General features: G+C 39.1%; 1 protein-coding gene across 10 annotated transcripts in view; it reads right to left on the bottom strand.

The window, feature by feature from the left end:
• The window catches only part of FRY (FRY microtubule binding protein), a 339974-nt gene that overhangs the window by 166583 nt on the left and 150120 nt on the right, over window positions 1-23271 (bottom strand). For all 10 annotated transcript variants that reach the window (XM_049646775.1, XM_049646767.1, XM_049646768.1 and 7 more), the window contains 4 exons: window positions 7884-8023; window positions 3757-3847; window positions 3471-3550; window positions 3275-3355 (listed from right to left, as the gene is read on the bottom strand). In XM_049646775.1, the coding sequence (XP_049502732.1) occupies window positions 3275-3355; window positions 3471-3550; window positions 3757-3847; window positions 7884-8023 (392 nt within the window). The remainder of the gene's footprint in view (window positions 1-3274; window positions 3356-3470; window positions 3551-3756; window positions 3848-7883; window positions 8024-23271) is intronic.

Below are 23271 nucleotides of genomic sequence, written 5' to 3'. Positions count from 1 at the left end.
GGGAGGCAGAGTTGGTGTGGCAAAGCAATGGAAGGGACACTTTCAATCAAGATTATATAAATTTATTAATTCGCAACTGGTTTTTAAAAATTATGTGTTTATTCAAGTTATTTCCAAACACTAAAAAAACCCTATTAATGACTTTTTAAATGTTTGTTTATTTATTTTGAGAGATAGAGACAGCGGGGGAGGGCCAGAGAGAGGGAGAGAGAGAGAATCCCAAGCAGGCTCTGTGCTGTCAGCACGGAACCCAATGTGGGGCTTGATCCCATGAACTATGATATCATGACCTGAGCTGAAATCAAGAGTCAGACACTTAATCGACTGAGCCACTTAGGTACCCCTCAGTGATTTTAATTTTAAATGTGAGAGTTTAAAAGGAAAAAAGTAATCTAACAGGTTAGAGTTATATTGTTTTGAGGACCATATGATACTTAAGGAAGTTTGCTTTCCATCCCTAATCCATGACTAAAACAAGAAGAGGTAGGAGAGGGCAGGTTATTTGTATAATTTACTAGTTCCACATTCTCACAAGTAGGTGGCTGGCAGTCTATTTATTTCTCATTTAAGAATAAATATGGTTATCTTTTGCTTTTAAAAGTCCCAAATGACATAAATATACTATTTTAGCATAGAAAAATACCTAAATCTATTTGCACTTAAAATTTATTTTCCCCTAAAATAATTTTAGGAAAAAATAAATGTATTTTCAATGACTATGCCTTTAGTGTTTAGTACTGTCTTTAGTAAATACAGTAATTAAATCGTTACTCAGTCTTTGGATTACTATAACAGCAGTATAAAAATAAACTGCTTTAAAATGTTTAGTACATATAAAAGAGTATAAGAATATGTACATCGTGTTTATATCACATAAAGAGAAAGCAATTTTGAAATCTATGAATCTTAGAGGCCATTATGACTATTTAAATAAATATACCAGATTTTAACCAAAAAAAACTTACTCTAAAAAAATCTAATCTTAACTAAACTGACTTTGAAAAAGTCAACACTTTGGGCAAATATCACAAACCAGCAAAATTTTTTCCCCTTGCCGGTAGGAGTTAAGTGCATTAGCACTAGGAAGATTAAAAATAGTGATTTTGCTAAAACTTAAAGACCAAAGCTAAGTATTAACAACTACAGTCAGAATAAAGACAATATTTCATATGCATTACCGGCTAGATATAAAATCTAAAATTAGAACTGTTACATTACTCGCTTATTTGGGAAACAAAAAAAAGATAACCACTCTGTAGTAGATAAGCATACATCCTTTTTTCCCCCACTGAGAACAAAGGAAACAGTACTTTCCTAAGTCAATGACAAAGTAATGCTTCTGGCCTACTCATGAGAAAGAGTAATGTGATAATTTGGATTATGACACTAGTTGAAGATTGTATCATCTATCAATAAAGGTTACCTATACACTGACTAGGTGAGAATACAGCACTGTGATTACTATACATTACTGCAGGTACTGTAAGAACTCACTGGCCAAAGGGTTCTCTTACGAGTGGAAAGTACTGGAGCATTGTCCAAATTGAGACATTTCACATACTTGGCTATTGCAGAATTAGGACAAATACTGACATCATGGAAATTTAAAAAAACCACGGTTGGCAAGAAAACACTGGACGGGTGGATCATAGATCTGACCTAATATGGAAATTCCTATAGCCTTAGAGTGTTGCTTGCTTATGACATTGTTTTTCAATTCATTCATAACTAACTCAAAACTGATGTGGCTAAGAAAGGTCATTCTAAGGAAACCAATATTGTTTGCATAATCCACAAAAACTAAGAAAAACACAAAAGCCATTTTTTGGCAAATTAAACTTTCCAAACGATAGTATAAGAGAATAGGGCTGAGGTAATACCAAGAGGAATTACACAGGAATATGTTGAGATTTTCAGGGTTTGACACAAATCAGCCGAACATATAGCAATAACTCATTTTTCTGATCTTTTATAGGAATGAGGTGCATACATATGAATCAAGCTGCCAGGCAATTGAAGCTTATCCTTTAAAAATGCTAATACTTTTATTGTTAGTTGCAATAAAAAATATATTATGCTTTTTTTTCTTGATGACTCATGAACCACAATTATTACAATGGGCTACGATAAAAGCGTGATATGATCTCATGCAAAATGGCCCAGGTAACACTGTAGTTTTTTCAGGGTGCTTTGGTTACTTTTTCTTTCCTCTCCGTTGTTGCCAGTCTTTGAGCTTGATATTTCTCACGGCATCAGTGTGTCTACCTCTCTTCCATCTAACAGCGATGTTTTAGGGGTTCGAAAAAATAGCTACCCGAGATGGATAAACTGGGTTAGAGTAAGTAAGTCACACTGAAGAGTTCTGGGGGTCTGTTGCCTGAGTTCTTGTCTATGTTTGGCTAGGTGAGGTTGCTGAGTACACATTTTCAAAACTTTCTGTTTTTTGATAATTGGGTATTTCCATGCTACTAAGTTAGGAAACGCCATCTCTTCTTGAAGATAAAAATCTCTTTCTGAAGATTGTATTTCATAAGCATCAGGGCATCATGTTGCTTTAAGCCCAACTCTTCGCCTGGATTCGCATTATGTCTCTGGGTCATTTTGCCTCACCTAGGCATTCGGGATCTTGCCTGATGTGCCTCGGGGTTGAGTAAGATGAAGACGGGTGAACAAGGTGTGACATCACTTTTGGAAGAAGTATATTATTGGTAATGGTCTAACACCACTTTGTTCTAGCCTGCTAAGTAGCGTTATGGGGCCAGATAAATTTAGCAATGAGAATTTTCCCCCGACTTGTTTCCATGACAGAGTCTGGGACATTTTTAGCTCAGCTGAGTTAAGTAAGCTCTATAGTAAAGGGACATTCTAGAATGGAATTTTCCCATTCACAGATGATAGATATCGTAGCTACACGCTCAGAGAATACAGAAAACAAGACTCCTCAAAGTGGTAAACTTCTTTGGAATATTTGTGGCAGAGAGGAAAGCAATTTGGTTCGTCCGGTTCTTTCTTTGATGCAGTAGTCTGAAACTCATGGACTCCTGGTAGCCCCTGGCCCAAATGCTGGGTAAAAAAGGTAGGGGAGAAAACAATTGAAAAAGACTTGGTACTTGCCTCGAGGGCACTTTTAGTCAATTTCAGAGACATGAAACCCATAGCAAAAAAAAGACTTTAGCTCTCTGTAAGCTCACACACAGTCCCTTCCTGAGAATAGAGCTGGGTGCGATAGGGGAGGGGCTCAAGATCTTATGGTAGAGGGCTGACGTTCACTTACTTAGCTTGTGCCAACACTCCAATGACTTCTGCGTACAGGTCTGCCACGATGTGCATATTTCCAGTGTTAGGACCAAGGTACCTAAATAAGATACGATGAGATGAGTTAGGGATCCCTGGTCATCTAAAAAGAGCCAACTTGTTTTAGTTTTAAGTGCCCAACTTCTTCAAAATTCTAAAGAGACAAATTACTTTACCCTTCTTTGTACTTAAAGTGCTTGAAAGCCAAGTTAATAACATCATGTATTAGACTGTCTATTACAGGATGGAGTGGAATCTGAAAAGAAAAAAAAAGATCGCTTTAACTTGGAAGAGATTATTAAAGATCACATCAGTAATAGTACTTCTGTGATCCTTAGCAATCAATAAACATAATTCATATGACCCAATATTTGAAATTCATGGACAATTTAAAACTTAGATTTTAAAAACATAAGTAGTTTTCAGATAAACCTTATCTAAAAGAAACATTAAATTACTGACCTGTTTCAAAACTTCTATTAATACTAAAGAAAAAATGAAATCAATGGCGAGGTCACGTCTTTCCATTAAATAATCACGCTGTTGTTCATCACTGTAAAATATAAAATATTCATATTCAGTGGCACTGAAAAAAATTCTCGGAGTGCTACAATTCGCCAGACATCTAGGGCTCATTCCCAGTGGACTGCAAACCAGATTTGCTATTTCAAGATTGCAGGGGTAAATATATGCTAATGCTTTTTGTTACCAGTGAGGTGCAGTGAACTAACACAGGATCAGAATATTTGACTTCAAATTTCAACTTTTCAGCCATGTCAACTTGAGTAGCTATCTGTGAATCTACAAGCTCATCCTGTGGGCTCTTCCAAGGTAACTTTCTGGAATCCTATCATCTCTAGAACAGATACAGACGCAGGGCAGGGCTGTCATATGGGAGGTATATATTGAGAAGCACCTATGAAAGAAGCTACACAACGTAGAGAATAATAAGGACGTAGTACCATGATCAGCTACAGCAGGACTATGGAGGGTGGAGAAAGGTTAGGAGCCATGTCTCTCTCTCTCCCTCTCTTTCTCTTTTGTTCCCATGCCTCTTTCCTCGTGACCTTCTGCCACTTGAAGTTTGTGAAAGAAGAGAAATGTGAATGGGGTGGTGGGAGAGAGAATGGTTATAAAGCAGGTGGAAGAAGAGGTAGAAAGAAGCAAAGTGGAGTCATTTGAACTCACTCAAAAGTCAGGGAGCTGAATAAGCACTGTCAAAGGACAGAAATGTCAGTCTACCTCCATCCCACCCCCCCACCCCGGGTTCTGCTTATCTAACATACTAACTGAAGGCTGACTGGGAATGGAACAAAGAAAGACAAATTAAACGATGGCTGAGACTCTAGCACAGAATAGTCGCTACGAGCATTGGCTTTGGTGTGGAACAGTCGTAGGTTAAAATGATGCCTCTTCTATTTACCAGTAACAATGGGAATGATAATAGCAATTACAGAAGGGTTTGCTTGAGTATTAAATAAGATAAAGTGTGTAATATGTTTAGCATAGTCTCTCAAACATGTAAATGCTCCATCCTTGCAATTTTAAGTAAAAGCAATGAGAAAGGAGGACCAGAGTTGGGCTTGTCAGGCAGGTATTTTCAAAATAAATCAAGAATATTAAAAAAAAGTTTTAATGTTTATTTATTTTTGAGAGACAGAGAGACAGAGTATGAGTAGGGGAGTGCCAGACAGAGAGGGAGACACAGAATCCAAGCAGGCTCCAGGCCCTAAGCCGTCAGCACAGAGTCTGATGTGGGGCTCGAACCCACAAATCGTGAGATCATGACCTAAGCTGAAGTTGGACCAACTGAGCCACCCAGGCACCCCAAGAATATTTTCAATATGGAGTATTTTTTTTTGCTTCAGTCAAAGGGAATGAGAAGAAAGGAAGGTGATATGTAAGATATAAAAAAGAACTTCTGGAGAAGCTCTATAACCAAAAACAAGTCAAGTAAAGGCTGGCGAGTGACAGAATGGGTTAGCAAGGGAAGTTGCAGCTCTTACTCTCAAGGAGAAATGTATGGACAGGGTAGGAGCTCATTCATTCACGATTATTGCAAATAGTCTTGCCAGGAGGGAGAGCACTGGGCCAAACCATCTATCTGAAGTCCTTCAAGACCCACTAGAACTTGGAAGAGCTCCTGCCAGCTGGAGGAGAGGAAAACACATGCAACTGCCTTAAAAAAGAACATTCATCAAGCCTGACCTAGAGATTATAGCATGGAATAAGTAAACAAGATGTTTGAAGACTGAAAGGAAGGAGAACTTTCAAAGATGGCCAGCAGCAATAGAGAGAAAATGGTTGTGCTGGATGGCCAATAAGGGTCTTTAAAAGGGGCCAGAGGACCTTGAGAAAGTAGCAGTTCTTGGCAGGGAAAAAAACTTTAAACCCCGGATTCTATTTTATTTAATAAGCCAATTTATGCCTTCAAATAAAAGTAAGACCTATACTTTTCCAATAATGAATTCAACTTTATTGCTGGTTTGAGGTCTAACTGCCGGGAGCCAGCAGCATCTGACAAATTTATTTGGCAGTCAAAATGTTGATATTATACTAATCTTAGAGATTGTAACCCTAGTACACATCTGTCACACTTAACTGTTTTCGGTTGCTTGTGCTTTTCTCTAAAGTTCCTCTTTTTTTTTTTTCCCTAGTAACAGAAACTCTCATTATTACCTACATCATGCTCTAGATACCCTCATTCTTTTGGCTTTCTCCCAAACACACATTCTTATTTTGGACGTCCAAATGCTAATTAAATGCTGCTGAGTCAAATTTCACTGTCCTGATGCTATATTTGATGTTGGCAATTACTCTGATCTCCTGAAAACAATTAGTAACGTGAGTTTTAAAATACTATTTTCAAGGGTTCCTGGCTGGCTCAGTCTGTAACATGCAACTCTTGATCTCAGGGTCGTGAGTTCAAGCCCCATGTTGGGCATGGAGCCTCTTAAAAAAAAAAAAAAAAAAAAATATATATATATATATATATATATATACACACACACACACACACAAAGTAAAATAATATATATATTATATATATAATCATTTTCAATATTTTCAATACAAAAAGAAATAAATTCATGGAAAATCTAGTTTTAGTAACTAAATTATGACAAAACAGAGAAACAAAACTGAAACTCACTTAATTCAATTAAAACTGCCCCATTCTTCATCTCCAAGGAAAGGTTTAATATCTACTCATAAACTAACATGTAATATGGGAAGAATAATAAAATGATACCATTAATTTATTAATCTCACAGTCTGAACCAATTTTAGAATTGAGACTTTACCTTTCAAATTTGATATATCAAAAAAATATTTGTGAGAAGAGACTGCTAATTAGTATGAGATTTCTTTTCAGGGTTATGAAATGTTCTGGAATTAGTGGTGATGGCTGTACAACCTTGTGAATATACTAAAAAACACAGAATTATGCACTTTAAAAGAATGAATTTTGCCAGGTATAAGTTATATCTTAATAAAAAATTCCTTGTCTTCAACTAAAAAAGGATTCAATATAAAAAGTTATTAATTTCTCTTCCAAACAAAATGATTAACAAATGATTGAATCTTGCATAAACTCAAGCATGTTATAAAATGAAATCACAACTCTGGATGAAATGTAATTCATTTCATGACATTGAGAAGTGGATATTTTTAAAAAAGCATTAGAAGTGTCAAGAAATAATGAGAGACATAAATCACTCACAAGAAGTAGTTAATATCTGATTTTCTGAGTGATTCATTTCTGTCTTTACTGTTTTAAAAAGTGCACCATCAATTCATATGGAGATGTTTTTAAAATAATCTTTTTTTTAAGAAAAGGTAAATATAGTCAACTTTCTTATATTTACTTATATTTCAAACATGAATTCCATAGATTTATGTAAACTTTGGGGGGATGGCACCTTCATTTGACAGTAAAAGAATCTTAAATTTTATGGTTGCTAAAAGGTTCATGTAACAGCAAGTTCCACTTTTCAAATCCGTAAGAGAAGGGGGAGCACAGAATAATACAAATGTCGGCTGCAAGGGAAGTTCGAGATGAGGTAATCTGACTTCCCTGTTTCGCTAGTGAAGAGACGAAAGTACAGAGAGGTCGTGAGCTGCCCAAAGTCACAGGGCTCATGCATGGCACCTCCAGGCCTACTGCTAAGGTCCTGTCCAGACTCCTTCCCATGACGGCACACCAGGCACTCAAAGTTACTGACAAGGACTAGGCAGCACCATGTGGGGCCTGCTACAGCCTTTCTGCTTTTAGGTGCAGACTGGAAGAGAGAGGGCTCAGGAAAGTAGCAAGGTAATCTAGGGCCCTTTACACCTGCCCCACCAATGTCAAAATAAGGCTGAGTGTGTCTTTTCAACCTGTGACAAGTGGCAGTGACTAGCACTCCCACTGCTAGACAAGGGGCCACCTGTGCCACCTGCTAGGTATCCATGCATAGGCAGGAAGATTTAGATGATGCATAAATCCCATTTTGATTTATGTTTCTGAAAGAGAGAAAGAAGAAAGAAAGAAAGAAAGAAAGAAAGAAAGAAAGAAAGATCCTCATAATTCCTACACATAAGAAATGTACCTTTTTGATTTATTGCTTGTTCTTGGTCTGTATTCATGTGATTCATCCTCAATGCCATTTTGCCTTTTATACCAGTCAAACAATGTACGCAGAATGGAAGGCAGGCAGTACTCAGAAAGGGAGCTCATTGAGCTGATGACCTATAGAGAAAAAGAGGTGATAAAAAGGCTTTGGTGGCTCTGGCAATTACTGAAATACTTTTCATTTCACAAATAACTCCAAGGTATATTTCTTATTTATCACACCTTTCCCTTAACAATCTTTATGAGTACATTCCCAAGAGGCCAAATCTTATAATGTTTACAGATGTTCCTTATATAATAATTTTGTGGTTCAAGAAAGTTAATTACTTTGACTTCCTTTCATTCTAGAAGTCAGATGTTAATTGCACACAGGTTATTCATGGACTGCAGAGAAATTATTTTCCCACACCGTCCAAGAAGTACAGTGCCTTGTACTCCTTAGGTCTCAAAATGCTTGTTGTAGAAATAAAAACATTAATTGACACAATCACATTAATTGTTTAGGGGAAATAAGCAAGCCTAGCTCCCAAACAAACAACCCAAGTGGTAATGTAACATAATGTATGGTTTTCTGCCCATAATCATTCATTCACTCATCTGAGGTAGGCTCCAAATTAGACTCAAGAACCAGCAGCAATAATTTATTGTCTATCACCTTGAAGGCAAACCACTCCCCTCTTTTTTAAACAAACATGTCTTTGAGAGACGAGTTATTCCAATTTCCTTTTCTGGAAAGATTCATGATGTTTTGCTACTTATCATGGAAAAAATGAACCTCAATTGCCATCTCATACCATGTACAATGATTAACTGAAAAAAATCATACTATAAAAAACCTAAACTGTAAAACTTCTGAAGAAAACGTAGGAGAAAAATCTTTGTGACTCTGGGTCAGCCTAGGATTCCTTAAGTAACACATCAAGAGCAAAGTCCATGATAATTTGAAACTGAAAGTCATCAAAATTAAAAGATTCTGTTCTGGGGATGAAAGGTTGGTTCAATATTCACCAAGCAATAAACATGATACACCACATTAACGAAATAAAGGATAAATAATCATATGATCATCTCAGTAGATGCAGAAAAGACATTTGACAAAATTTGACATCATTTATGATAAAAATGCTTAATAAAGTGGGTTTAGAGGGAACATACCCCAACATCATAAAGGCCATACATGGAAAACCCACAGATAACATCATACTCTGTGTTGAAAACTGGGAGCTTTCCTTTAAGATCAGGAATAAAACAAGGATGTCCATTATTCACCAGAGTTCTAGAAGGCCTAGCCACAGCAAGCAGATGAGAAAAATAAAAGGCGTCCATGTTGGTAAGAAAGAAGTAAGGCTGTCACTAATTGCAGATGACATGATACCATATACATATGATATATACATATCATATACATATATGTATGGCTATATACACACCGTATACATGGTATGGCTATATACATACATATATATAACCCTAAAGACTCCACTGAAAAACTATTCGAAGCAATAAAATAATTCAGAAAAGTGACAGGATACAAAATCAATACACAGAAATCAGCTGCATTTCTACACACTAATAACAAAGTAGGGAAAGAAAAATTAAGAAAACAATTCCATTTACAATTGCATGAAACAGAATAAAATACCTAGGAATAAACTTAATCAAGGATATGAAAGAACTATTAGGACATTGATGAAAGAAATTGAAGAATTTGACACAAAGGAAAGATATTTCATCTTCATGGATTGTAAGAATTAATATTGTTGCAACATCCATACTACTGACAGCAATCTACAGATTCAATGAAATTCTTATCAAAATACCAAGAGCATTTTTCACAGAACTAGAATAATAATACTAGAAAAATAATGCTATTTTTATGGAACTTCAAAAGATACTAATTGGCCAAAGCCATCTTGAAAAAGAAGAACAAAGCTGGAGGTATCACAATTCCAGATTTGAAGATACACTATAAAGCTATAGTAATCAAAACAGTATGGTACCAGCACAAAAACAGCCACATAAATCAATGGAACAGAATAGAGAGTACAGAAAGAAACCCACGCTTATATGGTCAATTAATCAGTGACAAGGGAGGCATGAATACAAAATGGGGAAAAGAGTCTCTTCAATAAATGGTGCTGGGAAAACTGGACAGCTACATGCAGAGGAACGAAACTGGACCACTTTCTTACACAAAAATAAACTCAAATTGGATTAAAGACACTTAAATGGGAAACATAAAACCACAAACCTTCTAGAAGAAAGCACAGACAGTAATTTCTCTGACATCGGCTGTAGCAACGTATTTCTAGATATGTCTCTTCGGGCATGGGAAACAAAAGCAAAAATAAACTCGTGGGACTAAACCATCAACAAAATGAAAAGGCAACCTACTGAATGGGAGAAGATACTTGCATATCTGAGAAGGAGTCAACATACAAAATACATTAAACACTTCTACAACTCAACACAAGAAACCCACCAAACAATCCAACTAAAAATGGGCAGAGGACCTAAACAGACATTTTTTTCCCAAAGGAGACAAACAGATGGCAAACAGATATGAGAGAGAGACAGAGAGAGAGAGAGAGAGAGCCCACACACAAGTGGAGGAGGGGAAGAGGGAGGGAGAGGGAGAATCTTCAGCAGATTCCACACCCAGCGTACTAGCATAGAGCCTGACGTGGGGCTTGGTCTCATGACTGTGAGATCATGACCTGAACCAAAATCAAGAGTCAGACGCTTAACCAACTGAGCCCCCCATGTGCCCCCCGACAAGATTTCTTACAGGCAAATTATGACCTGCGGTGCCAATGAGACAATGATAACATAGGCATCTCCAACACTGCTGATAGAAGAAAAAAGTTGGCACAACATATCGGGAGGAAATTTGGAAATGTGATCAAGAACTTCATAAATGCTTCTCAAGAAGCCCATTCCTAGGAATTTATCTCAAATACATAATTAGAGATGAGTAAGAATGTTCAGGACAGCATTATATTATAGAAAAAACGGGACATCTAAATGTCCAACTATATGTCTTAATACAATGTGGAATGTGAGGCAGACTACCTATGAAACCATTAAAAATCACACTTCAAAAATATCTAATGACATGAAAATATTCATCACATGTTACATGGAAGAAGAATAAAAAACCGTTTAATTGGTGAGGTTTGCACTTGGCACGGACACTACGTAAGTATGCATATAGCAAACACAACCAGGGGTAGGTAAACCAACATACTGAGAGTGCATGTAGACCCTGCAGGTTGTCAGGACGGAGATCACTAGAGGCAGGGGGTAGGTGAGAGTTGAAGAGAAATGAAGGGAGGATTTTACCTGGGCCTTTTTTAGAAAGGGGATAAATTTGAGACAAGAGTCAAGAAGAAAGCTAAGCAAAGACTCAAGGCAGGAAGCCTATGGTAATGAAGGTGCAAAATAATTGTTTGTTCATAATAATTACAGTGATTAATTTAATGAAGGTTTTGAGTGAACCGAAAGAAGACATATTTGGCTGGTGCAGGGACTTGGGTATATCGGAGAGAAGAAAAATAATGTTGGAAATTTTAAGCTGGAACTAAATCAGAGAAGTTACTTAATGCTAGTCTGAAAAATTACAGTTTTCTTCTCTAGAAAATGGGAAGCCCCTAAAGATTTCTGAATAGGAAAATGTGCCCATAGAAACGTTGGGGAAGTTTAATCCAGCAGTGATGTGTAGGTTAGACCAAGGGTGTTTGCCAATAGAGGTGGTCAGTGCCAACAGAGGTGGTCAGAACAGACACACACACGCACACGCGCACGCGCACACACACACACATGCAGGCACACACGCACTCTCGAATTGAATGAGGTTACTGCAACAGTTCCAGGCACACAGTGATCACAGCTTGAGCCGGGAAGTGGCAGGAGAAATGGAAAACCTTAGTTAACTTAAAATGTTTCTGTAGTTAAGCAGGCGAGGCTTAACTTCTTTTTATACAGGAAACTAGAGCAATGGGAGTTGAAGAGCTTCCTGTCAATGGGACTTTCCACTGTCACCTTTAAAAGAAGCTCCAAGATTGAACAGAACAATTATGTGTCCTTCCTCAGATTCTGTGTCTTGAGAGCCTTATTTCTTGCTGTCTTGTAATTATGGTTATATGTACATACACAAAATTGTACATTGTCGCTAGCTATGGTTTAATAGAAGTTAAGTATCAATAGGCTATTGCATTCTGCCCACCCTGTGAACCGAGTCACCATCAGTTTTTAACTGAAAAATATCGAATTATTTTTTTAAAAAGAGACCCTATCCTCGCTCCCCCCCCACACTGTAATATCCACAGCCACGACGTATCTTCCCGTTGTTCCTGTGGATGTAACAGTGGTAAATTTGGGGAACGAAGCAAATTAGGGATGTCAAGGGGATAATTTACTAGTTCTCTCTAAGCTACCCAAGCACAAAAAAGGATACTTCTCCAATCACTACCATCTAAGATATTTTGAATTGGGGACTGAAGGGGGTTCCTCCCAGAAGGGGAAAAAACCCAGAATCTGGAGTCCTTCACCATAGGTTAATTCTGCCTTAATTATCACGTGTAATAAAATCCCCAACCATCTACTATCATATTTCAGTAATTCAAAAATACTTGTGTAAGTCTGGACAGGACTTAAGGAGACACGATGACTAAATATGATGTGGTATCCTAGACGGTATCCTGGAACAGAAAAGAGATATTTGCGAAAAACAAATAAAACAAATCCAGAATTTAGTTAATAATGATGCACTGATGTTGGTTTCTTATTGTGACAAATGTACATGGTAACGTAAGATGTTAATAAAAGAAATTGGGTGTGGGAACAGGACAACTGTCTGTACTTTCTTTGCAAGCTTTCTGTAGATTAAAAACTATTCAAAAATAAAAAAAAAGTTTATTTAGAAAACACCTATGTGGGAGATTTACACGCTTCTGTCATTTACTACAGACCCAAAAAGGAGATAGAAACCTACATTTGTCCCCTAATTGTCTCTGGGTAGAGCTCACAATGTTTAGCAGTTTCACTCACTTAGATGTAACCCACATTCTCCGTAGAGAATGTCAATAGTATTCTTTAAACCTCAGCCGTAATTTTTTTTTACCCATTAAAAAGTCATCGTGAAGCCATTCTTGGTATTATATCTACTGGGCATACTTTCCACAGCAAATACATCGAGACCATCATAGAAGAGAAGAAAGGTCAGCACTGGGTGGATGTGTGTGTTTTTTCCATCTCTCTGTTACTGCCCTGTTACTGTTAAAGTCCAGGCTTGTCAGGAAGGAAGGGTGGAATTTGCAAAGACCTGGCCCTCAAAGCTCAGGAAGGGAGGAAGGTCTAGCTGGCTTCTTGGTTACTCAACTCCTTCATTTACGGGAAGCAGAGCCAATGGCGAGATGAATTCTAGCTCTGTGTTGCTGTTGAGAGGGGGCAGGCCCATTTACAAAGATGTTCTTGTTGCATTTAAATGATCATATTCTTCCATCATAGATGAGCTAGGTACTGTGGAGCTTGAGGAGATGAATTGCACAGAATCACAGAACTATTTCATACTGGTGTTTTGCTTTGGGGGGAGGGGATAGAGGGGAATACTGAATGTACTTTGCAAATGTTTTCTTAATGTTTATTTTGGCATTTTATGTATAAATAGGCTGAAAGAGACTGTCCATTATGCTGTAGGGAAGGCATTCATTTTTCATAAGCATTTTATTATAGTTTCTGAATGCAAAGAAGGAAACTTTACATAAATATTTGAATGATTACTCGGTGGAGTCATTCCGTATCTTCCAGTAACAAGGTTGACTTGCCCCGAGTGGTGTGTTTAGTGAATAATTTTAAAGTAACTTCATTGATAGTTTAATTTTTCAAACTAGTTCAGGTGGCCAAGCCCCGGGGGGTCAGGTTACTGTCTATGAACTACCACAAAATGTTGATCTGTGGAAGTAATCCAAATGCAATTTTTTTACTGGATCATATATCGTACTAGTGCTAGATTATAGCAATCAGTGATGACATATACCAGAGGCTTAAGAATATTACAAAAACTTAAAATTATACAAATCTGTGTATTACATTTTTCATGCAAATTAGGAAAAGATCTTTATTATATGACTTTGATATCCTGGTCTATTTTGTGGAACACCACGTTCCACGGGAGAATAATTTAAGAACCACTGAATAACACTAATGTGAATCCAACGTCAGTTAGTTTTTACTCTTAATTGCTTACGTTTTTCACTTCTACGTTTTAAATAGATTTTGATGGAATTGTAGCATTAGAATCAGTGTTGAAGCACTAGAATTTCACCTGCTTCCTTTCCAGAAAAAATATTACTGCCCAAGGTAGTAAAAAGTTATTTTCACTCTACTATAGATGTATGGGCTTGGTTTACCATGTTTCTTGTTTGTAGATGGTATTTTTAATGTATTAAGAAACTAAGGCACTACAAAAGTATGTGTAAACATATGTCTAGAAGAAAACCCCATAGAAGTTACTTGGAATGTCTGAGCAAATTATATGAAATTTATAGAGACAGCACTGGTCACACTGAATTACAAATAGCTGCATTAAATAATGTTCTCAGCACAGATGACTGATCCTTCACAAGCTACATTTTCATAATTTCATCAGTGTATTGAGAAGATCAGATGGTCCTAAGTTCAAGTTACAGCTCTGCCCTTCATTGGCTGTACGAGCTTGGATGTGTCCATTTCTCTGAGGCTCCATGTTTCCCGCTGTGAAATGGGACTGAAGAATACTTAACCTCACTGGGGTTTTAGGAAGAGTAAAAGATGAGATACTATAAAGTGTGCGGCACATAACAGACCTTCGAAAACGTCTATTTTCCTCTTCCATTTCTAAATATTGAAACTGAAGCACAGACATAAAAATTTTTGACTTGGAAAGGATCTTAGACTAAGTTAATAACAGAATGAATGATAGAAATTATTGACAGAATTTTATTTATGACAGCTGATAAATGGTGCTTTCAGGCGTATTGTGTAAAAAAAAAAAAAAAAAAAAAAGGACCCACCTGTCTCTGATCCAAGCACAAACTACTAAGGCCTCCATTTAGAACCCTTGTAGCTTTTAGGGACACCTGGGTGGCTCAGTTGGTTAAACGTCTGACTCTTGGTCTCAGCTCAGGTCATGATCTTACGGTTCGTATCCAGCCTGGCATTGGGCTCTGTGCTGACGGTGTGGAGCCTGCTTGGGATTCTCGCTTTCTCCCCCTCTCCATCTCTACCCTACTGCCCCTGTCTCTGTTTCTCTCAAAAAAACACCAAAAAACAAAAAAAAAACTTAAAAAAAAATAAGAACACTTGCAGCTTGGTGTGTGTTCCCACACTTTTCTGGCTCCAGGAGCTGCCAACGTGGTACATTCCAAATGTTCACTTGTAGAGGTCTCCAAGCAATGCTGGTCCTACATTAGCCCCATAAAAGAAAGGTAGGGAACACCAGGCTCCCCGAGTTTGCTGCAGGCAACAGCTCACTCTGGGAAAGGACACTGACATGGCAACTGTTATGGAACCAGAATGAATAGGCTGAATAAAACCAATTATTGGGAGCCCAGTTTACGTACACATCAGACTTTCAGGAACCTCAATCATCAGAAAACATTGAGCCCAAACGCGAATGAAAAATGGACACACCCGTTGGCAAAAGATATGGTGTTAAGCTCTTGTAGGTCATTCAGCACAAGACGGTTCTGTAAAACACACACAGGTCTCATTTGATTCTGTTCTCCCCTCTCTCACCAGATAACCTGTTCTTCTGGCCAAATTCCAAATCAGCCAAGTATTGATGATGCTTCCTCTTCCTGCCTCACTTCTTCATCTCAGACATCTGGTTTCTGTGCTTGCCACACTCCCGACAATTTACAGAAAAGATCAGAAAGGGCAAGCCTACTGGCCAACCAATGGCCTTTTGTAGTCATCCCTCTCCAAGTCTCGTGAGCAAATGACACTCTTTCTCGGGTTCTCCTTGAACCGCTTTCTTTCTCAGGATCCGGTGATGCGGCCAGTCTTATGTACCTTATATACTCTCTTATCTCCCATATGATTACTTATGCAGTGCTGAAGCACGTTAAGACCATCCACCTGCGAAAATAAGGATTTGGATTCTAATTCTAGTTGTTCTGGCACAAGCTCCTTTGGGGAGTAATCGTCCTTTACCACATCAAGAGGAAATAACTTTCACTTACTGATTATGACTGTTTTAAGAAACAAAATTGGAGTAATTCTTCAAATAGAAAACATCATACAGTATACAATTGCTTGTATCATTTAACTTACTGCATGTTTTGGTCATAATGAGATAGAAGCAAAAGTCTAAAAACCAAGGGCAGAGAAAATTGACAAGAAAGCACATGTAGCTGGAAGGTATATGAGATGATGAAGATTCCGTTATTACTTTTTTCAAGAGCCACAGTTTTCATCTCTGTGTGTAATGTAGCTACCGACTGTCATTGGTACATCCTCCACCAGGTGAGGGTCCCATACTTCTTCAGGTGAGGGTTACTTTGGAGTACTGTTTTTCGCTTTTTAAAATGGGTTAACTTGATATCTCAGCTGCCCCTGGTGACCTTTAACCCAGGTCCACACTCATCATAGGCAAGCTACTGTGTCATCTGAGAACGCAAAATAAAATGCCTTGGACTTTATATTTAAAAAGGATATCTATAAACTTGGATAACAGAAGAAAGATTTCACTTGAGGTTCAAATGGGGAGCTCACCTTTCATTCATAGGACCCTCTCCAACAGACCACAGACAGGGAACTCATCACCAGCGCCATGATGATGCCCTGGTACACCGCCTTTTAATTTCAGTGTTGCCAGTCATAATCAGCTAGCGTGACTCAGCTCGAACGTAAGATTTTCAAACTATTGCATATTAATCTATCAGCTATGAAAATGCGTTCTGTATGTCAGCGAATAACACTGCAGCAAAAGGCTCTCTCATCGCTGGTGTCCAGGGAGCCCGTGGCTGCTAACGTCTCCCCCTTCCGTGAGGGTCTCTATTCTGCTGCCATCATGGGCCAGCCCTGCCCTAGAAAGCTGAATCTTCTGAGGCTCTTGTACTTTCCCGGCCACCTTTTCTCTCAGGCCACTCTTCAAATCTCAACTTCTTGGTCCATGCAGTTCCTGCCTGGCATGATGCAACCCGAATTTCATCTGGATGACAGAGATCTTTAAAATGCCCCTGTGCCTTGGTGGCTTCCTGTGACACACCTGTCCACCTTCCAAGCATCGTTAACTGCCCCCCTAACCTGAGTTCCCATAGCACTTGAAATATACCTCTGCTATAGCATTCGCTTTGCACTATCATTTGTTTGGATATCGGTCTTCTTCCTGGGATTGAGAATTCCTCGAGGGCAGGAACCCTATCTTACTGATTTTGTAACCCCAGAACCTTGCACAGATCCTAGTATGCTTGGGCACTCAGTATTTGTTGAATTGAACAGAAGTGGTTCCAAATCATGGTTGAAAACTACAGTTACTTTTTATTTCCCCTTTCAACCAATATTGATTCTTCTTATATAATTTTACACACATTCTTTCCAGTTCCATTGTCTCCATCTCAGTTTGGGCCTATTTGGTGTCAAATCTTTATCATAATATTCAAACTCCCCAAATGCCTCCCAACTTCAAGGATCTCTCCATTCATGAACCTGTTACCTCGGGGTTAAGATCAAGTTGCCACTTTGATCCATTTGACACCCAGTATGTATGAGAGAAAGCCCCACCCACTGCCATTAAAAGTCCTCCACAGTCTGATCCCTAACACTGGAGGCCAGCTGGAAAATTTTGTGTCTCAGGAGAAAACGATGCATTGTTCAGAGCTCACCTCTCTGGGGGTTGTCTAATTTAAGTCTGCAGGCACTCTGCACCTTTTAATGCCTTTGAGCTATTTTAAAATTGTGCATATGAGGGGAACCTGGGTGGCTCAGTCGGTTAAGCGTCCAACTTCAGCTCAGGTCATGATCTCACGGTCCGTGAGTTCAAGCCCCGCGTCGGGCTCTGTGCTGACGGCTCAGAGCCTGGAGCCTGCTTCAGATTCTGTGTCTCCCTCTCTCTCTGACCCTCCCCCGTTCATGCTCTGTCTCTCTCTGTCTCAAAAATAAATAAAACATTTAAAAAAAATTAAAAAAAAATAAAATAGAATTGTGCATATGATAGACAACTGATAGCAACGCCAGAGATTCTTTTCTACAGAAAGAAAAAAACACTCTGCCCAGTGACGGCTCAATTAACTGACTTCACTCTCCCACTGTGAAAGAAGCCACTTTTGCCTCTGACTGCACATTCATTTCAATGTTCCTGACTTATAAATGTGTCCATTTGGGGGTTCTCTTTTAAACTGGCTGTAACTTCCTCATTAAAAATGAGTTAAGTAAAATCTTTCACATACATTCCTTTTATATTTCTACGAGAGTTATGACGTTGTCTCTTTTTGAATATCATCTTTTAACAATACACATCTTCCACCTCAACTGATAGAGCCATTCATCAGTCCTCAAAGATAACTCATAATGTCCTTTTTCTGTTCAGGACCTTTGCACATTTCCAATCCTCCTCACCATCAACACCCGGCAAAATCCTGTTGCTTCTGTTGTTTTAGGCACCTGACAAACTATATCCACTTCTAGAAAGATTTTTCCACCACTCGGCCCTAAAGTGTATGTCTTCTGTTCACTGAAATCTCACGATGTTTACTGTCTGTACTACCCATGTGGTACTTCTTATACACATGGACCCCTGTCAGAGTGATCTGTGCACTGCCTTAACCTCTTCTGGATCTGAAGCTCCTGGAATGTAGGGACCACATCCTTACATCTCTTTGTCCCACACAGAGCTTTGTGTGCATGTACACACACACACACACACACACACACACACACACACTTTTTTTTAACGTTTATTTATTTTTGAGACAGAGAGAGACAGAGCATGAACAGGGGAGGGGCAGAGAGAGAGGGAGACACAGAACCTGAAACAGGCTCCAGGCTCTGAGCTGTCAGCACAGAGGCTGACGCGGGGCTCGAACTCACGGACCGTGAGATCATGACCCGAGCCAAAGTCGGACGCTTAACTGACTGAGCCACCCAGGCGCCCCTACACAAACACACACACACACACACTTTTAATAAATGTCTACTATAATAAAGAACATTGCCACCAGGACAATATTTTACTCATTTTACTTTCTAATCTGTGACAATTAATTTAGGCACTTAAAATAAATTACTGGGGGCGCCTGGGTGGCGCAGTCGGTTAAGCGTCCGACTTCAGCCAGGTCACCATCTCGCGGTCCGTGAGTTCGAGCCCTGCGTCAGGCTCTGGGCTGACGGCTCGGAGCCTGGAGCCTGTTTCCGATTCTGTGTCTCCCTCTCTCTCTGCCCCTCCCCCGTTCATGCTCTGTCTCTCTCTGTCCCAAAAATAAATTAAAAACGTTGAAAAAAAAAAATTAAAAAAAAAAAATAAATTACTGGCAGCATATGTTTTCAAAATGCTATTGGAAATCTCTTCCCCTTTTATTAATTCTCACTATTGGTATGACTTTCTCACTAGCAGGGACTGAAGCCGTCCCTGGCTGGCTCCCTAGTGCAGGGCAAAGCTTGCTACCTGGGGTGCACCATGCGTGGTCCTTCCATGGTGAGCTTACTTTCTAGTCTGAGGTTATAATTTGTCTGATCATCTCTCTCTGTCTTGCCCATTAGATTAGGGGCCTCTCCAGGGCAGTACCATGATTTCTTCGTGTTCATTTCATGTTTATTTCCACCAGCTGGCATACTGCTTGGTGCAGGGTTGCTGCCTGCTAGGTGCTGTGTAAGAATGTACAAATTTCATGGATATGAACTTGATCCAAAGTCAAATTCTGGGAATAACACAAATTCCAAGCTGTTCAATGTGTAAAGCAGTGACTAGTATGAGTCTTCTCCCGCTCCTACAGAGCTTTAAAAGATCCTGTTTAGACATCTTTCCAGGTGTATCCTAAACAGGGTTAGATTATCATTAGATTAGATTAAAACATATGAAGCCAAGAGTTAATTATATATAAAAGATACAGAAGAAAACTTAAGGAAACAAAGCTTTAACTCTAAATGTACACATTTTAAAATTTAAACTGTAAAATTGACAAATTCTAGGGATATTACACAGTAGGAAAAAAAAGAGGTACACAGAACTGTAACTAGTATTCTTTATTGGACATTTTGGAAAAAATAGGCTTTTATAAAATAACTGATTTTTAGATGGATGAATAATTGCCCAAAATAAAATTTCCCAATCTCTCCTCCAGCTACGTGTGGCTATGTGACTAAGATCTTATCAACTGAAGGGGCACCTGGGTGGCTCAGTCGGTTGAGCGTCCGACTTTGGCTCAGGTCATGGTCTCATGGTTCGTGAGTTCAAGCCCCGCGCCAGGCTCTGTGCTAATAAACAGCTCAGAGCCTGGAGCCTGCTTCAGATTCTCTCTCTCTCTCTCTCTCTCTCTCTCTCTCTCTCCCCCCTCCTCTGCTCATGCACTGTCTGTCTCTGTCTCTCAAAAATAAATAAATGTTAAAAAAAAATTAAAAAAAGATCTTATCAACTGAATATGAACAGAAGTGGTGTGTGCAATGTTGTGTTTTGGGGTTTATTTGTTTATTTTCCTATAATTCTTTTCCTATTTCTCCTTCTTACTGCCTGAATGCAGATGTAATGGCTGAGCTCCAGAAGCCAAACTAGACCATGAGATGACCTTGGGAATGTAAGCCATGCACCGGAAAACAAAAATAATATAAAGATACTAGACTGATTTTCTTTGTACTTCTTGAACATGAGAGAGAAAGAAACTATCTTGTTCAAACCACTGTTATTTTATGTGTCATTTGCAGTAAAACCTAATCTTAACTGATACAGGATCTGAGAGCCCTTACCTGTTGAAAACTCCCCTCTGAATTCTTGCCAACTTAGTTAAAAATTTATTTTAATGTTTGTTTATTTTTGAGAGAGAGAGACAGAGAGACAGAGTGTGAGTGGGGGAGGGGCAGAGAGAGACGGAGACACAGAATCCAAAGCAGGCTCCAGGCTCTGAGCTGTCAGCACAGAGCCTGACATGGGGCTCGAGCCAAAGTCGGAAGCTCAACTGACTGAGCCACCCAGGCACCAACCCCCCCCCCCCCAACACACACACACTTAGTTGTTAGACATATAAGCATGTTACAAAGTAAAAAGCACAGGTTTGAGAGTCCAAACATGTGGATGCCAGACTTGGCTCCTTCAGGCTTCAGTCATATAGTGTTGGGCAAGGTCTCTGACACTCATTTCCATGAAATGTAACATAGAGATGGTGATGATGATGGCTTCTTCTCGGAGTTGTTGGAAGCAGTGATTGATGTCGGTGGAGATAATGAGAGAGAAGGGGCTTCATAAATTATACAGTATCACATGATTTTTTTGCTTCTATTTCTAGCAAGAGAAAAATGGATGATGGGCTTGTTAAGTGGAGGAGTAAACAGGGCCGTCCAGGATCAGGCACTGAACGTGCACAAGCCCAGCTCTCTGCAATCTGTCATTCATGCCAGTGACGTTCAAAAGGAAGAAACTGATCAAGTATTCTCTAAACAGGGACCAGCTGCATACTGTTCAATGGATATACTTAGCATAGTGCCTATCCTATGGCAAGTACACACGAACGTCACTTCCACTCTTACTATTGGTCCCACCATCACAGCAATGGAGTCAATAGAATGCAAGGTGGTATCACCAGTATGTTCTTTTCATATACTGTGTGAATCCAGAGTAAAATCCTACTACTTGGTATTGGAACAAGGGGATTCCTAATTTGAATGTTTAATATCAAAAGACTAAGAGAGCCTGATACAGCCATGGCATTGCCAATGGAACCTCAATTCTTACAATCTGGTAGCAAAAACAGTAAATGGACACAGGTGGACCAATTTCAGCCAAGATTCCTTATGGCCTGGGGGGTCTTGCTATCTTTTTTTTTTTTCCAAGTTTATTTGTTTTGAGAGATACAGAGACAGCGTGAGTGGAGGAGGGGCAGAGAGAGAGGGAGACAGAGAATCCGAACCCCGACAAGGGGCTCGAACTCATGAAACCGCAAGATTGTGACCTGAGTCGAAACCAAGACTCAGACGCTTAACCAACTGAGCCACTCAGGTGCCCCTATCTCTTCGAAGTGAAATAGATTTTGTAGGTTGTCTTCTCTCTTGGTTCATTTGTAAATTTATGATTTAATGACGAGAGGATAATCTTACGTGTCTTACTTGAAAATTCTCAGTGGCCATCTCACTATTGATTCACTTGTGAAGTGTCTTTCCTGCATAGAGATGTGATACAGAGCAGTGCTGCTCAAGCTTTAACGTGTGCATGGGTCACCTGGGGATCCTGTTAAGCTGCAGAATCTGATTCAGTAAGATCTGGGGCAGAGCAGAGATCGTGCATTTCAACATTCTGAGCAACAAGGTTAAAAGTATTATCGCTAATTAAGTGGCAAAGTCAGGATTTCAACCCAGGTCTATCTAATTCCAAAGGCTATCTCTTCCACAATGCTGAAATTCAGAAATAGAGGGCTGGATAATAAATGGGAAATTGTGTTTAAGCCAAATCATTTCGGATAAGTATTATCTGCAATGTTAAAATTTAGCAGCACTATTTTCCCAGAGAATAAAGAAAAATATACATTAAGTTGCAGAATTTTTTTTTTTTTAGGAAAGGACAGTGATATTCTAGAATATGAATATCTAGGATGGGAATATGATAGAATAGAGACAGAGAAAATAGAGTGGAAAGTTATGGAAGACAGATGACAAATATTTACATTCTTAAGGAAAAGCAAAGAGCTACAACTTATCCCATTTCCAAAATAATGACCCAAATGTTCGTCCAGGGTCTCTGACCAGCCTGGCACCTGCCAGGTGATGACTAAAGACAATACGACAAGAGAAGACGGTTCTGAGACACAGAGAGATGAAGCCCATATTCCATTTCACCAGCATTCCAGAAAACAGCCAGCTCTACCAGCAACAGAGTGCAAACCCAGAACCACACCAGCCCTCAGACACTGACTATAAGCACGAGGTTTTCAAGTCTCCCTTCGCAAACGGCTTACACAATAGAAAATGCAGAATTCAAACTTTATAATGCATCCTTACAGGTTTGGATCAAACAAGTCTGAACTTTAACAACCAGAGAATTTTCCTCCTGATTCCGCATTGAAGGCAGTTACTAAGCTCTGTCGGAAGGGCACTCTCTCTGAGTTCTCCTTAAGACAATAAAACCCCCACCATATTAGATGAGGCTGTGATGCATCCAGCAGTATTTGGTCTCTGCCACTGGC

This window comes from Panthera uncia, assembly GCF_023721935.1.
Source record: "Panthera uncia isolate 11264 chromosome A1 unlocalized genomic scaffold, Puncia_PCG_1.0 HiC_scaffold_16, whole genome shotgun sequence".
NCBI classification, from domain to species: Eukaryota; Metazoa; Chordata; class Mammalia; order Carnivora; family Felidae; genus Panthera; species Panthera uncia.
This window is presented reverse-complemented; position numbering and strand designations above follow the sequence as displayed.